Source organism: Astatotilapia calliptera, chromosome 7, assembly GCF_900246225.1.
Source record: "Astatotilapia calliptera chromosome 7, fAstCal1.2, whole genome shotgun sequence".
Lineage (NCBI taxonomy): Eukaryota > Metazoa > Chordata > Actinopteri > Cichliformes > Cichlidae > Astatotilapia > Astatotilapia calliptera.
The window spans coordinates 24,803,732-24,816,603 of NC_039308.1; the positions used below are offsets into that span (position 1 = coordinate 24,803,732).

The 12,872-nt window shown below is 39.7% G+C and overlaps 1 protein-coding gene across 1 annotated transcript in view; it reads right to left on the bottom strand.

Annotated features, from left to right (window-relative positions):
• Positions 1-290: 290 nt before the first annotated feature.
• The window catches only part of mmp17a (matrix metallopeptidase 17a), a 99,948-nt gene continuing 87,366 nt past the window's right edge, over positions 291-12,872 (bottom strand). The window contains exons 7-10 of the mRNA XM_026174043.1: positions 12,717-12,799; positions 10,961-11,113; positions 10,553-10,810; positions 291-2,339 (exon numbers count right to left, since the gene is read on the bottom strand). Of these exons, the coding sequence (XP_026029828.1) occupies positions 2,014-2,339; positions 10,553-10,810; positions 10,961-11,113; positions 12,717-12,799 (820 nt within the window). The 3' untranslated portion in view covers positions 291-2,013. The remainder of the gene's footprint in view (positions 2,340-10,552; positions 10,811-10,960; positions 11,114-12,716; positions 12,800-12,872) is intronic.

Below are 12,872 nucleotides of genomic sequence, written 5' to 3' on the forward strand. Positions count from 1 at the left end.
GCTTATTACATGCCAAGATTGAGTGAGTACAATGTGCCGTGCAGTTTCTGTGGTGGCTAAGTGAAAGTAACCATCACACCCCAATAAAGCTGCCTGTCTCTGCCAGCAGACCTATATTGAAATGTGCAGCAGAGACCATTACAACACGCTTAAGAACATTAGCAAGATGGAGAGCAGATATCAGTTAGTGCATAACCTCCAAACCTGGGCGTCTTTTCAAGTGCCGCTCAATAATTGCACACTCCGCCCACATGATCGAGTAGCTGAAATAATTCACCACAGTCATCCAATAAAGTCATTCGGATTCTTTAATGTTTTTTCTACAAAAATATTTTACATTAGAAAACACAGCTTGAAATATACACAGTCCACTTGGATTGAAGTACCCATGGAACATCTCCATTGAAATATATCTGTGTCTATATTTAAACTGTAGGTAAATATACCAGCAACAATAAACCTGGTTGCTGTTTTGTGAGGTTTTTCAATGATGTCACCAGGAGGAACTTGGGATTGAAACCGTGAGCTGTAATCTGATCAAAGCAAATATGGACTCACAATCTATCCATATTAATTACAAAAAATACAACAAAGCAGAGGCAAATGCTGCCTCTGATAATGGCAGGGAATGCTTCTGGTGAAAATAACGACTTTGTGTAGATATATGAACATCATTTCCTCAAAGAGTGTGGGAGTTTAGGTAAAGGATCAAAGCAAGGATAATGGCACTAAGCAACCGTGAGAGAGACTTTCTGCCATGAATAACATTCGTTTGTCTGTTTTCCAAATCCCAGAGTGCCCTTTCCTGCATGTAGCTGTAGCAGGTATTCACCTGCCTGCCTGTTTACAACCTCAAATGCCACTCATCTACCTGTTGCCATCCAGCGTGCCATTTATGCCTGGCTGTCAGGATCCCACAGGGGCCATTCATCTACAAACTATCTACACCACATCCACAGGGCACTTTTTTTTTTTTTGCCAGGCTGCCTCGATATGTGCCGGGGTGTCAGTCAACTGTCTAACTACAGTATTTATATCCCAGGATGTCATTCTTTACCCTGGCTTGAGCCGTTCTGTGGGGTTTTTTATATCAGGTTGCGTAAAAATACTATTTTTCTCCGGGATAGGTGAATCAGAACCCTAAACTTCGCCATCATGTTAACTGCAGTCAGGCTGAAACGAAAGATAAAAAAATAGATTTGACGGACAGGGTTTTGAAAGGCATATAGTAGCCTGGTAGGAAGTTTTACTTTCCAGGCACAATTTTTTTCTTTGGCAAATATGCTTCTTTACTCTCTTGCTGATAGTTAGATGCGAAGATAGGTGTTTAAATATTTATGGCTATGCTGGAAGGTAAAAAAAAAAATGTCTTGAAGCAAGTAAATGACTTGTAAATGATAAAAACAATGCTAGTTCAATGAGCTTGAGGTCAGCTAGCTATTCCCCTCTTTTCCTGGTCTTTCTAAAGCAAATGTTCTCATCAAACTCTCAGCAAGGAAGCATATTTCTCAAAAATGTCTGTCATTACCAGATTCCATGGTGTCACTTATTAAAATGTTTCTATTTTTTTTAACCACTTCACATCAAACAAATGCCATTCATTATTGCTGTAAACTTGGTGCACATGAAAAAAACAATCTCTACTCATTTAGTCTTCTCAGCGTTAAGCCTTTTTAGCCATTCAAAAACAACAAAAACAAACCTAAAACAAAAAAGATATAACAATTTGTCAAGTACGGCACTAACATTATCATTGTGGATGCATTGATACCTGTCAGGGGTACCTTAGTTTGATAGTATGATACTGGTATGTACATCCCAAACTGCAAGGCGCTTTAGATGACCATCAAATGGCATGTGAAATAAATAACAACAAAATAATGGTAAAAACATACCAATCAATACTTATATGAGCAGAAATTTCCAGTTTGTACTTTAGTGTGTGTCCACTGGCCCTTCACTAATAATTAAACTCTTGCACCCAGCTTGAGAACTGTGTCCCATGCTTTAGCATCATAGCAGTTCGGAGCGGAGGGCCAGTGACAGCGTCCAGAGTGGCGGCAGCAGCCAGACGGGAGACGGGGATGGGCGGACGCCTAAAGGCGATGCGGTGTCCGAGGTGCAGGAGCACACCTCGTATCCGTTCTCCGCGTGATCTGGGTGATTTTGCACGTTGACTCTCGTCTCTGTGCTTTTGGGCTGTGTGTCCGGAGAGTCCGACTGCATCTCTGTGCACAGCAGCCAGTCCTTTGCGATGAGGCGGGGGTATCCTGCCTCCACCTCCATGTCACTGCCTGGCACTCGCCAGTACTCCTTCCCTTTGAAGAAATAGGACGAGCCTTAAGAGAGAGTGGGAGGGAGGGAGGGAGGGAGGGAGGGAGGGGGAGGACACAGGGTTGATACTGTTATATTTTTGGATGTGAATAAACAGAACAAGATCACATGGAGCAGAGAAACAATATAATATTAAATCGCACGTAAGGTGGAAAGTTGGCTGCAGTAACTGTATTAAAAACACAGCAAGTGAATATATGAGCAGGATTATAGAAGTTTCCGTGTGATGTCACTGGTGAAATCCAAAATGACCCACAATGACTTGGAATTTACGAGGAGACCAACAGGAAAAAACACCCCCAGTTTTTGTGTTAAAGCCTGCACAAAAGTAATGACTGGAAAATGTTAATCATCCCAAGAAGGAAATGTGCCTGTTAGTTCATACATAATGGGCTATTAGTTCCAGTGATCTGGTCAGGGACGCGGATGTTATGAAGGCTGAGGTTCTGCACTAAAAGCTGCAGGAATTAAAAACTGGGAAGGGAGCAAACTGACTGTTTATTAAGTGCTTGCTTATAATTTTCCAGAAAAGTTAAAAAAAGATGTTCAGAGTTTTAAAAATGTGCATTTGATCAAACGTAAAGATTAAAACCAGCCTTGACAGTTTGTCAGGAGTGAAGCGCTGCCTGTGTGCACTGCTGCAATACATAATGAGTTTTAAGTTTAATGTACAAAATCAAGCATATATCAAATGTATTCTGAGCTAATGATACAAACATAGAAACCAGAATAAACTTAGGGTGGCACAGAGGTGTAGTGGTTAGCAGGCAGTGACCTCAATGCAAGAACATTAAGTTTTGATTTTGAATGTGCCCGTTGGGGAGGCCAATCCATGAGTGATACTGTTGGTATGTTTTTACCGCTCTCCCAGTACATCATTGTTATGCTGAAAAATGAAACTGGTGCCAACCAGACACTTTCCAAATGGTGGAGTACTGAGAGTACTTTTCTACATTCACAATTCCATCAATTTGACAATATTTCCAACACCAGTGGCTGAAATTCAGCCCCAAACCATGCTCTCTTGACCTCCTTCGACAACTTTTTGAGTCAGAAAGTTGGATTCGTCACTCCATAAAACCTGTTTCATCTCATTTTCAATCCACTTCTTCTGTAATTTGGCACACCTCAATTTTTCTTTCTTAAGACGGGCTTCTTGACAGCCACCAGTCCATTGAAAAGTAAACTTTTGAAGAGGTTCTGGCACTCACATACATACTGATAAACCAAAAAATTTGAACATTTGAAAATTGGAATCATCAGTTGTCACTGATTTTCAGTCCAGATGTTGTGGACTCTGCTTCACTTCCTTAAGAAGGACTTTTGGACAGCCATCCTTTCACTGAGACCATTTCTGATGAGGCCTGAGTGAACAGTAGATGGATCAAATGTCTCATATATCTCTTCCTGTTTCTTAAGGACACGACTTTGACATACTGTTCACATGCTGTAGACGGTTTTGTTCAGGACCATTTATCAGGTCACACTGTACACCACTTTAACCCCACCTGATACACACAAAAGCACAGCTTTACAGAAACCCATACTATACTTTTTGACACACTTGAGACATTTTTCTCAACCCGTGGAGCTAACGTTATGTACCGTTTAACATCTTCCCCACTAGCTGCTTCTCGCTGATATCTGTGTCATGTTAGGTGACCAGAATTACATCAAATGTGATGCACTATGCAAAAAAGAAGCACGCATTGTAAGGTGTGATGTAAGGTAACGATCAGCACAATAATTTGATAAGTTTGCCTCCCTCAGACATGCTTCTACAGTTGCTTGGGAGCATAAAATCTGAATCTACTGAGATAGACAAGCGTATAACTGATGTGGCTCCTCGTTTGCTGCTTTTGTCCCCTTCAGCATTGTTCACATCAAGTCTTTTCTCTTTTCTTCTTAGCTCTTAAAAGTGAATTCTTCCATGGCTTGTGTCTCTCCTCAACTCTATTCTCACTGCTGCTCACCATGAGTTATCTTCCCATCTTCTTCGTTTCTCTCTCCTTGCGTCTCTCCTTATCCTATTGGAAACAGCCTAAAGGCAGATAAAAAGCTTTGATGTAGCTTAAGTTTCAATGCCCAAAGGTGTATATAGAGTATACGTGACTGTCTGTGTTCTTGTTTATATAAATGCACACATTCCTATGTGCCCTAACATGAAGCTTTGATTTGCTGGGGCCTTACCTTTTGTGTGATTTGCCTATTGCTATGCACAGCACAGAGCTTGGTGTAGGACCTCTGAAGCTGGTAACAACTCAGATGCAACACAGACCTCTAAACACCTGACAGGGAAAAGAGCTTCCACACATTCAGCTGGGAGTTGCTGCAGGGGAAATCAGTAATGTTGCTCACTCCTGCTGAGAGTGGCCTGAAAAACACAACCAAGTACCTCTGGCTAATTAGCTGTTTTTGTGCCAGTTTTAACTACAACAAGTGCTTAATCAAAGCCTAATATGGACAGCCAAATGGATGACACATTCTTCAGGGGGCTTTGCTTCACAAAGGCTTCCAAAACAATGCAACTAAAAGTAAACATTTTTTTTCTCTACCAGAAAATATTACTGTTTGCTTTTGACCTTTAATAACCATTTAGGAACTTCAAGCAACCCTTTTCCTGCATCTGAGGATCATCTGTAGCTCTGAAGCGTTTGCCTAGTCAAAGCAAATGTCAGGACCTTGTTAATATAATACTTTGGTGGTGTGATTCTGGAGAACTTTACCTAAAATATTATCTCTATGATCATGCATAGCTCTTTTAAGGTCCCAGCACAGGATTTTAGGTTAAGGTGTGGACTTTGGGCCATTGCAACACCTTGATTCTTTTCTTTACAGCTAAACTTGTTGTAGATTTGCTAATGTGCTTGGGCTCTTTGTCCTGCTGCTGGTGTTAGATGTTTGTGCTCTGACGCTCTGTTTAATTTTTGCCAAATGTGGTGCTTATGACCAAACATAAAAGAAACAAAGCAACCCTTCCAAACAAATCATGCTTCAGTCTTTTTCAAATTTTACTATCATGAACTTTAACATTTAACACGATTTGTGAGACCTGTAGAGGCTGAGATGTAGCTCTTGGATTTTTTTCTGCAGTTTCTGACCTCGGAGTGAGTTTCCCGGGCATTTACTCCTGGGAATATTGGAAACTGTCTTGAATATATTCCACTTCTGAATAACGGACTTCAAGCTGTTTGGAAATGGCCCTATAACCATTTGCAGATTGATGAGTAATAACAGTGTCTTCTCTGAGATCATTACTGATGTCTTTCCTCCTTGGCATTGTGTTAACGGCTGAATGCTCCAGACCAGCAAACTGCTAAAATGTCGGCTTTAATTGAGGTGCTCACACTCGCTGATGATCAATTAATCAAGTGCATCTGATTAGCAGCACCTGGCAGCTACTTACCCTTTTAATCCTATGGCAGTAGTAAGGGTGTACCTAGTGCCTGTAGACTTACATAGCATAGGCTTTGTTTCAGGTTATTATTATTTTTCCATTTAATTATCAAAGCATGGATGTGGTGTCAAAATCGGCTTATTGTTAATTGTCCAACTGACAGCTGCTTTTCTGATTTCATAGTCTTTTACTCATTAAGTCTAATATTATTGTCCACGCATGCTGTTCTGTGATTAAATTCTATCATAAAACGCTTTCTAATTGTGAAAGAAATTTTAAGAGTGGCAGACAAAAACTTTACAGTTTCAATGTGAAATCAAAAACTGCTACTTTTAGAATAAACTTGTCACACTATTCAGTCTACTAGTTAATTTATTCTGTGCATACTACAAACCCCAAAGCCAAAGAAAAGCGTGCATTTCTTTATACATACCCAACACTAAGCACCAGATTTTTGAAAATGAATTCTCTATTTATTAAGATTTTTTTTGTCAGTACAAACTAATAATGCCTCATCACAATGGGTAATGCCGCGCTAATGCCAACCATAATTCTGCTGGAAGAGCAGTGAGCTCGCACAAGCTTATATTTTCACGTGTGTGGTTCTTAAAGAAGGTACTCAACATTTTTACAGGAGGTAAAAGACCAGAATGTTTTACAGGCACAGATGCACACAGTCCATAAACATTACTGACATGGCACATTCAGGCGTGACATGCTCCAGAAATGATCACATTATCCCACCTCCTCGCGTAAAGCTCGCCACTTTCAGAGAAACTAACAGGAGTGTGGGCTTGGGAGGGACACACACACACACACACACACACACACACACACACACACACACACACACACACACACACACACACACACACAGTATGTATTTGAGCTGTTTTATTTGGTTTAGCAGCCGTTCATTTAAATTTCTGTGTGTAAATATTAGATCAGGCTTTCTGCGATGATTTAAAATTTATAACGACCAAAAAAATGACAAAGCTAAAAAGACGCTCGACAGCTATCCTTGCACACAGAGGGCATTACAAATGAATATCTTAAATGCAAAGTAATCAAACGTTTTTCTTTTTATAAATGAGAGCAGAGACTCCCCATCATTTTGACGATGGTACCGACATTTCAGGAATACTCTGTGACTGATTCTTGTACCAGATTAACCAGCTTCTGGTTAAAACTCAAACAAAGGCAGGCAACGCACGTGTCACAAAAACATCTGACACCTGATATTTATGTCTCTTTGTGTAATACACAGCGTAGTATGAAACACTTATTTCTCATAGTGTCTAGCAAATCCCAATAGTCGCTGAAGCTTGCACTTCTCTGCAAAAACAAGCACTTCTGACTTGGTTAAACATTAAGTGGAATGATGCTTTTTGGTAATATGCTGAGCTATGTCTGGGAAAAGGTCATCGGTAACTGTTGATGACTATTTCAAATAGCTGTCAAGTGACTCTGAAGGGTTAGTGGCTAACCATATGTCATAAACACTGGGAGCTAATTTGGGGCGGTTAGCAGAAAACAATACCTCTGTTGTCTATCCAGCATGGAAATAGAAAATGTCACAGACCATAATTGCATTTTGGAACTGGACTAATTATCTACAAACAGAAGGCAGTGCCCGTGCTGCTGCAATGAAACATTTGTCATGCTCAACAACTCGGTGACAACTGTTGAGCACTTACACTCTCCAAAGATTGGAGTACTGGCTGTGGCCAATGAGAAAGCCAGTAAGTAAAAAAGAAGTGCAGGCTGCTGTCTATGTGAGGACGGCACGCACACTCAGAACAGCGCTTAAGTGGTCACTCTCCTACAAACTCTTATGCTACATTCACACTAGTGAAAATAATAGCTGGAGACCAGGGTGTGACCAAAATCCCTGCGACTGTGTGCAATGACCTTGCAGTCTCGTCCCTTCAAAGACAAGGACCAGGTGTATGACCACTCAGACTCAGCTGCTGTCCTTCAAGCGACTTCGAGTGATGATATGACAATAAACTGTGTCCCTTAAACAGTCCGCAACGACCTTCCAATCTGTCCACATTCATAAATTAGATGGAAATAATTTCCAAACATTCACTAATTGAGAGTTAGTGCAGTCAGTCTGAGTCAGTCACCTGTGAGTCAAGAAACTCACAGGTGGTGTGTTCCCATCACAAGATGAACAGTAGTTAAGAGTATTTTATCGACTGTGAGTATGTGCATTCTGGCAAAATGATAAATCACACGAATTTACCAAATGCTAAAACTGCAATAATAAATTCCTATCATAAAGAAAATAATATAAATCTGAAAGAATTAATAACACAGATGTAAATAAGGGAAAGAAACTGAGCACTCTGTTTAAGTGATGAGTGGTTATTTATGATTCTTAAATGCCAAAGATGGCTGCTGCATGACACATAGTCATCTTCTAAATTACAGCTGAACTGGGAAACATAATCCAGCCAATCGTGTTGCTAATCACACACAAGTGTGGAATAAATCACTGCTGCGAAAATAGCAAAAAAAACAAAGCATCCTCTAGGATTTTTTTCCACCAGCATATGTTACAATCCAAAGTTCACTAAGCTAATTTTGTCTGTATGCAGTGACACAGCTAACAGATTTTACACAATTGCTTCTTAATTAAGACTTAAATAAAATGTGTAGGCATACACGAGATAAGTAAAATAAATTAAGATGTTCAAATCAAAAACTAACATCAAGTAAAAAACTAAACGTGCCGTAAAAAATGCAGGATGTTACTAGTCTGAGGAGATCAGTAGAGTGCCTATTTACATGATTCCCTTAGTGCACTTCTGTGTTTATGCTGTGTATACTGGTGTTTGCATGTGAGACAGAAAGAGACCTTGTTTCAGTGATAAGAGGGCTTACCAGGGCGGCCGATGGCTGTAGAATAATAACTGATGTTGAACCGAGAGCTGATGCAATGAGGGCAGTTTGTGAAATGCATGGCTGCCCAAACGAGGTAAAATCAACAGTGCTTCCCTTGCCTTCTTTCACACTCTACCTCCTTTCAAGTATTTTAAAGAAGACAAACAGAGTGACTGCTCCAAAGATAAACTCTACTTTCATCTTGGAGCAGCAGCAGCCAGAGCGGCATCAGAACACGGATCTGCAGAAGAGGATCGACAGCATGATGGTGATTTTGCTGCGGCTAATGCAGCACGAACATTCTCAGCTGGAGCTTCTTGATTAAACCGGAGATCCTGTCATCCCTTCTTAGCCTTTTTTCAGATGGTTTGTTCCCAGCGTATCTGACCATGTCCACCGAGCTCACAGTGGCAGCACTGATTACTTGAATCTTGTGGATTCATAACAGCCAACACAACTCTACGCTGTGTTTGCAGTGTAAAGGTCAAGGCTGTTTTCGGCAAGCCGGGATGCCTGCCTCGCGAGCCGTTTCTGGTAGCCTGGTTCAGTGTCTGTAATCTAAAAAGTTTGTTGTCTGGAAACTTCAGCAAGTAACATCCAAAAGGTCCGTAGGCAAGGTAAATATATGGGTTTACATTACATTTACTATAACCCCAGCTCACCTTTTATGGGGCTCTGGCTTCTTGTTGTGGTGTATCTGTAAGTCACATTTTCGTGTACAGTTTGTATGTGAATGTGAGATTTTGTGTAGATGAATGTGCGTGTCTGTTTACTTTAATCATTAAAAACAAAAGTCTGAACATGTGAGCATGGATTTATTTTTTGAAGGGCTGATCTGCTTTATAAAACATATCACTGTATGTATTTCTCCAAATCTCCCAAACTCCACGACTCCAGAACGATGCACAGAATAATGCAAATGTTCCCTGAGTTTCAGAGCCCCTCTGGAGCCTCTAAAAGCTCTTTAAGCCTCTCTTTTAAAAAACATCTGAAAAGTATTCACAGCACTTCACTTGTTCCACATTTTTCATGTTAAAGCAAAACGGATTTAATTTGTTTTTTCACCTCAAAATTCTGCACACAATACTCCATAGTGACAAAGTGAAAAAATGTTTGCTTGATATGTTAATAATAAAACTAAAAACCAAAGATTTAAAATAGAAAACAAAATGTATAGACAGATGTGTGCATTTCCAAATCTTCAGTCAAGTTGTCAAAACATCTGATCAGCAGAAACAAGGATGCACCTGAACTCAACTTTAAGTGTCATGGCAGGCAAAGAAATCGGTTAATACTTATATATATATATATATATATATATATATATTATTTTTAATAAATGTGCATGAATCTGAATTTTATTAGACCTTATTAAATTAAAGATAAATGAATTCATGTTTTTATACTTAGCAAACTGGACTTCTCTGAAAACTCTAATTAATTTAATTTATATGGCACCAAATTACAATAACAGTCACCTCAAGGTGCCACAATAAAAATGACCTACAATATGAGGGGTAATCTGATTGTTGAGGAAACACAATCAGATTACATTAATAAGCAAGCTCTTGGCGACAGTGGGAAGGAAAAACTCCCTTTTAACAGGAAGAAACTTCAGGCTGAAGGCGGGGCGTCCATCTGCAGCGATGACTGGGGGATTTTCTATTCGAGAATACAAGTCAATAACTGTAATTTGACATCTTAATATAAAAAAGCTTTTTTTAAAGCTTTTTTATTAAACAATTTAGTCTTAAACCTTGTGCATACTGGTGGATTAACCACTACAGTAACAGTGAGATATATATGTATATATTTTGCTGTGTCATTCAGTGATTTGTTTTATTGAAGTACTGATTATACAGGCAGCAAGCCAACTTCTGTCAATTTGATGAAAAGTCATACAAATAAACATTGGTTTTTATGTCTACTCACCATCAGACCACCTCATGGCATCATCCAGGTGTGGAGGCAGCCCCTTCCATAGTGAGCTGTCTTTAGGGTAGCCCAGGTCCATACGTCGCAAGTGGTCATCGTAGCGCCAGTAGCGGTTGTCCTTAAAAAAGTAGGTTTTGTCGTTGTGCAGCCAAACAAAGACGGCGTCCACTCCTTCCAGTGGCAAGCCAAAGTCACTGATTGGACGAGGGTAACCCTCTTCTACATTATTGTCTTTAAAAACCCAGTATTTTAAACCTGAGTGATGAACATAGAGGTTAAAATCAAACCTTTTATATGATAGGATGTATCCACACAATTACAAACTAAACTAAATGAAACAAACAAGCAAAAAAACAACTTGTGAACATATAGACTGAGTAATCGAATAAAGTTACATATATTTACCTTTGAAAAACACGATTTTGTGGTCCCCTGGTCTCTCGTACACAGCATCCACACTGTCCAGATTAGGAGGAAGGCCCCTCCAGAAACGATGAATCTGAGCAGGACGGAGAGATACTAGGTGCTTCTCTCGAGTTAGCCGCCAAAAATACTTCCCTATGATGGACAGAAATAGCAAGTAAAGATCAATAAGAACTTCTTAACAATACTCTGCAGGATTTATTTAGAAGGAAAGCCACAGAGTGTGCTGTATCTTCAGTAGTCACATCACAAAAGCTAGCTACTCCTTCAATTTGGCTAATTAACAAACTCAGCACTTTTTACCTTCTGTTGATTCTTCTGGAACTACTTTGATAAACCAGTTAGCAGCACTGGAAATTGAAAAATTTGGCTTGAGTTTAGGAGGAAAACAATTTATTATCCAGTTGAGCGTAGCCAAAAAACATCATGTATGCTTATGAAAAATGAAAGAGAAAACAAAAATCAAAAATGCTGCTCCACTGATTTTTCAATATACCATACAGACTGGTTAATGCCCCAGAAACATCACTTTTTATGCTTAGTAGATTCAGTTCATCAACCAGTTTGGGCTTCATTTTCTTTGGACTGGAGAATTTGTGATAGTGTGTAAGCCTTTTATTCAACCTCATAGAAACACACATGACTTGGCTTCCTGTTGATTGCTGGCGCCACCGCTCGGCCCCACGCCCAGCCTCACTAACTTCACCATATGTTCTTAACTCATGTTTTTCGCCACATGTTCAATGTTGCACATTGAACTGCAACAACAATCAAAACCCAGTTCATCCAGGAAAACACTTTTTCTCCATATCTGACGTTGGACAATAAAGTACACTCTCCCTTTAGAAGAACGGCGAGGCATCCTTTGATCTTTAAGTGGAATCGCCGGTGGACCATTCACTAGCGGTTCAATTTAGATTCATGGAGTTCAGTTAATGGCTTCAGACACTCAGGCAATGGCAGGGGAATTACTGTAAGAAAATGCAAGCGAGCGAGCGAATCAGTTTGAGACTCTAAGAAAGGACTCTCCAATCAAGATGTGCGGCTGCAAAACTACAAACAGACACAGTTTGATCTTGAAGAGACACCAAAGTGAACCCAAAGAGCCCTAAAATGACAGACCTACAAAATACTCTCACAGAGAAAAATCAGGATGACAAAGAAACACAAAACAACCGCAAAGAAATGTAAAATAAATCCAGCAACAAAGCGACTCCTCGACTGTTGGAGTGCTCAAAATGAGAGCTTTGGGGCTTCAGACTTGCCTTCATCTAGTAGGCCATTTGTCATATACCATTTCCTTTGTTTATTTTTTATTTAATTTGTTTGGTCAGTATGCAAATATGCATTTCTTATGCAGAGGACTCAGTTAACTTGCAGAAGACTTCTGCACAAGACCCTCACACATGCAAACATAATGTCTTCTCGCAACTTCAACTTGATCTGAAAATATCTTCAAGGTTTTTGCTATGTACGAATTCTAAGAGGAAACCAGCAACAGCCCTTTGGGTACTGTTACAAACCAAGGAAAACTAAGAAAAGAGCATGTTTTAAAAGCTGCTCTGTGTCCATCTTTGATAAGTGTAACTTCAGATCTCCATATTTGGCCATTTTTAAGAATAATAACAAATTAGTTTTACTGTATTAAATTATTTAACCATTTGTTGGACTGGGAAGGTTGTATCCTGCAATCATAATTACACACACACTCTGACTTTCTCCTTTCAGATTTGAATACCTTTGAAAAAGAAGGCCTCCCCTCGTATTTGGGCCACGGCATCAAAGTGACTGGTGCATCTGTCTGGAGCATCCCGTGCCAGTCTGAGTGAAAAAATAAGAAGCAGAAAAAAGAAATGAAGACAAAAGATGGAAAAGGTTGTAGTAAAGAAGTTAC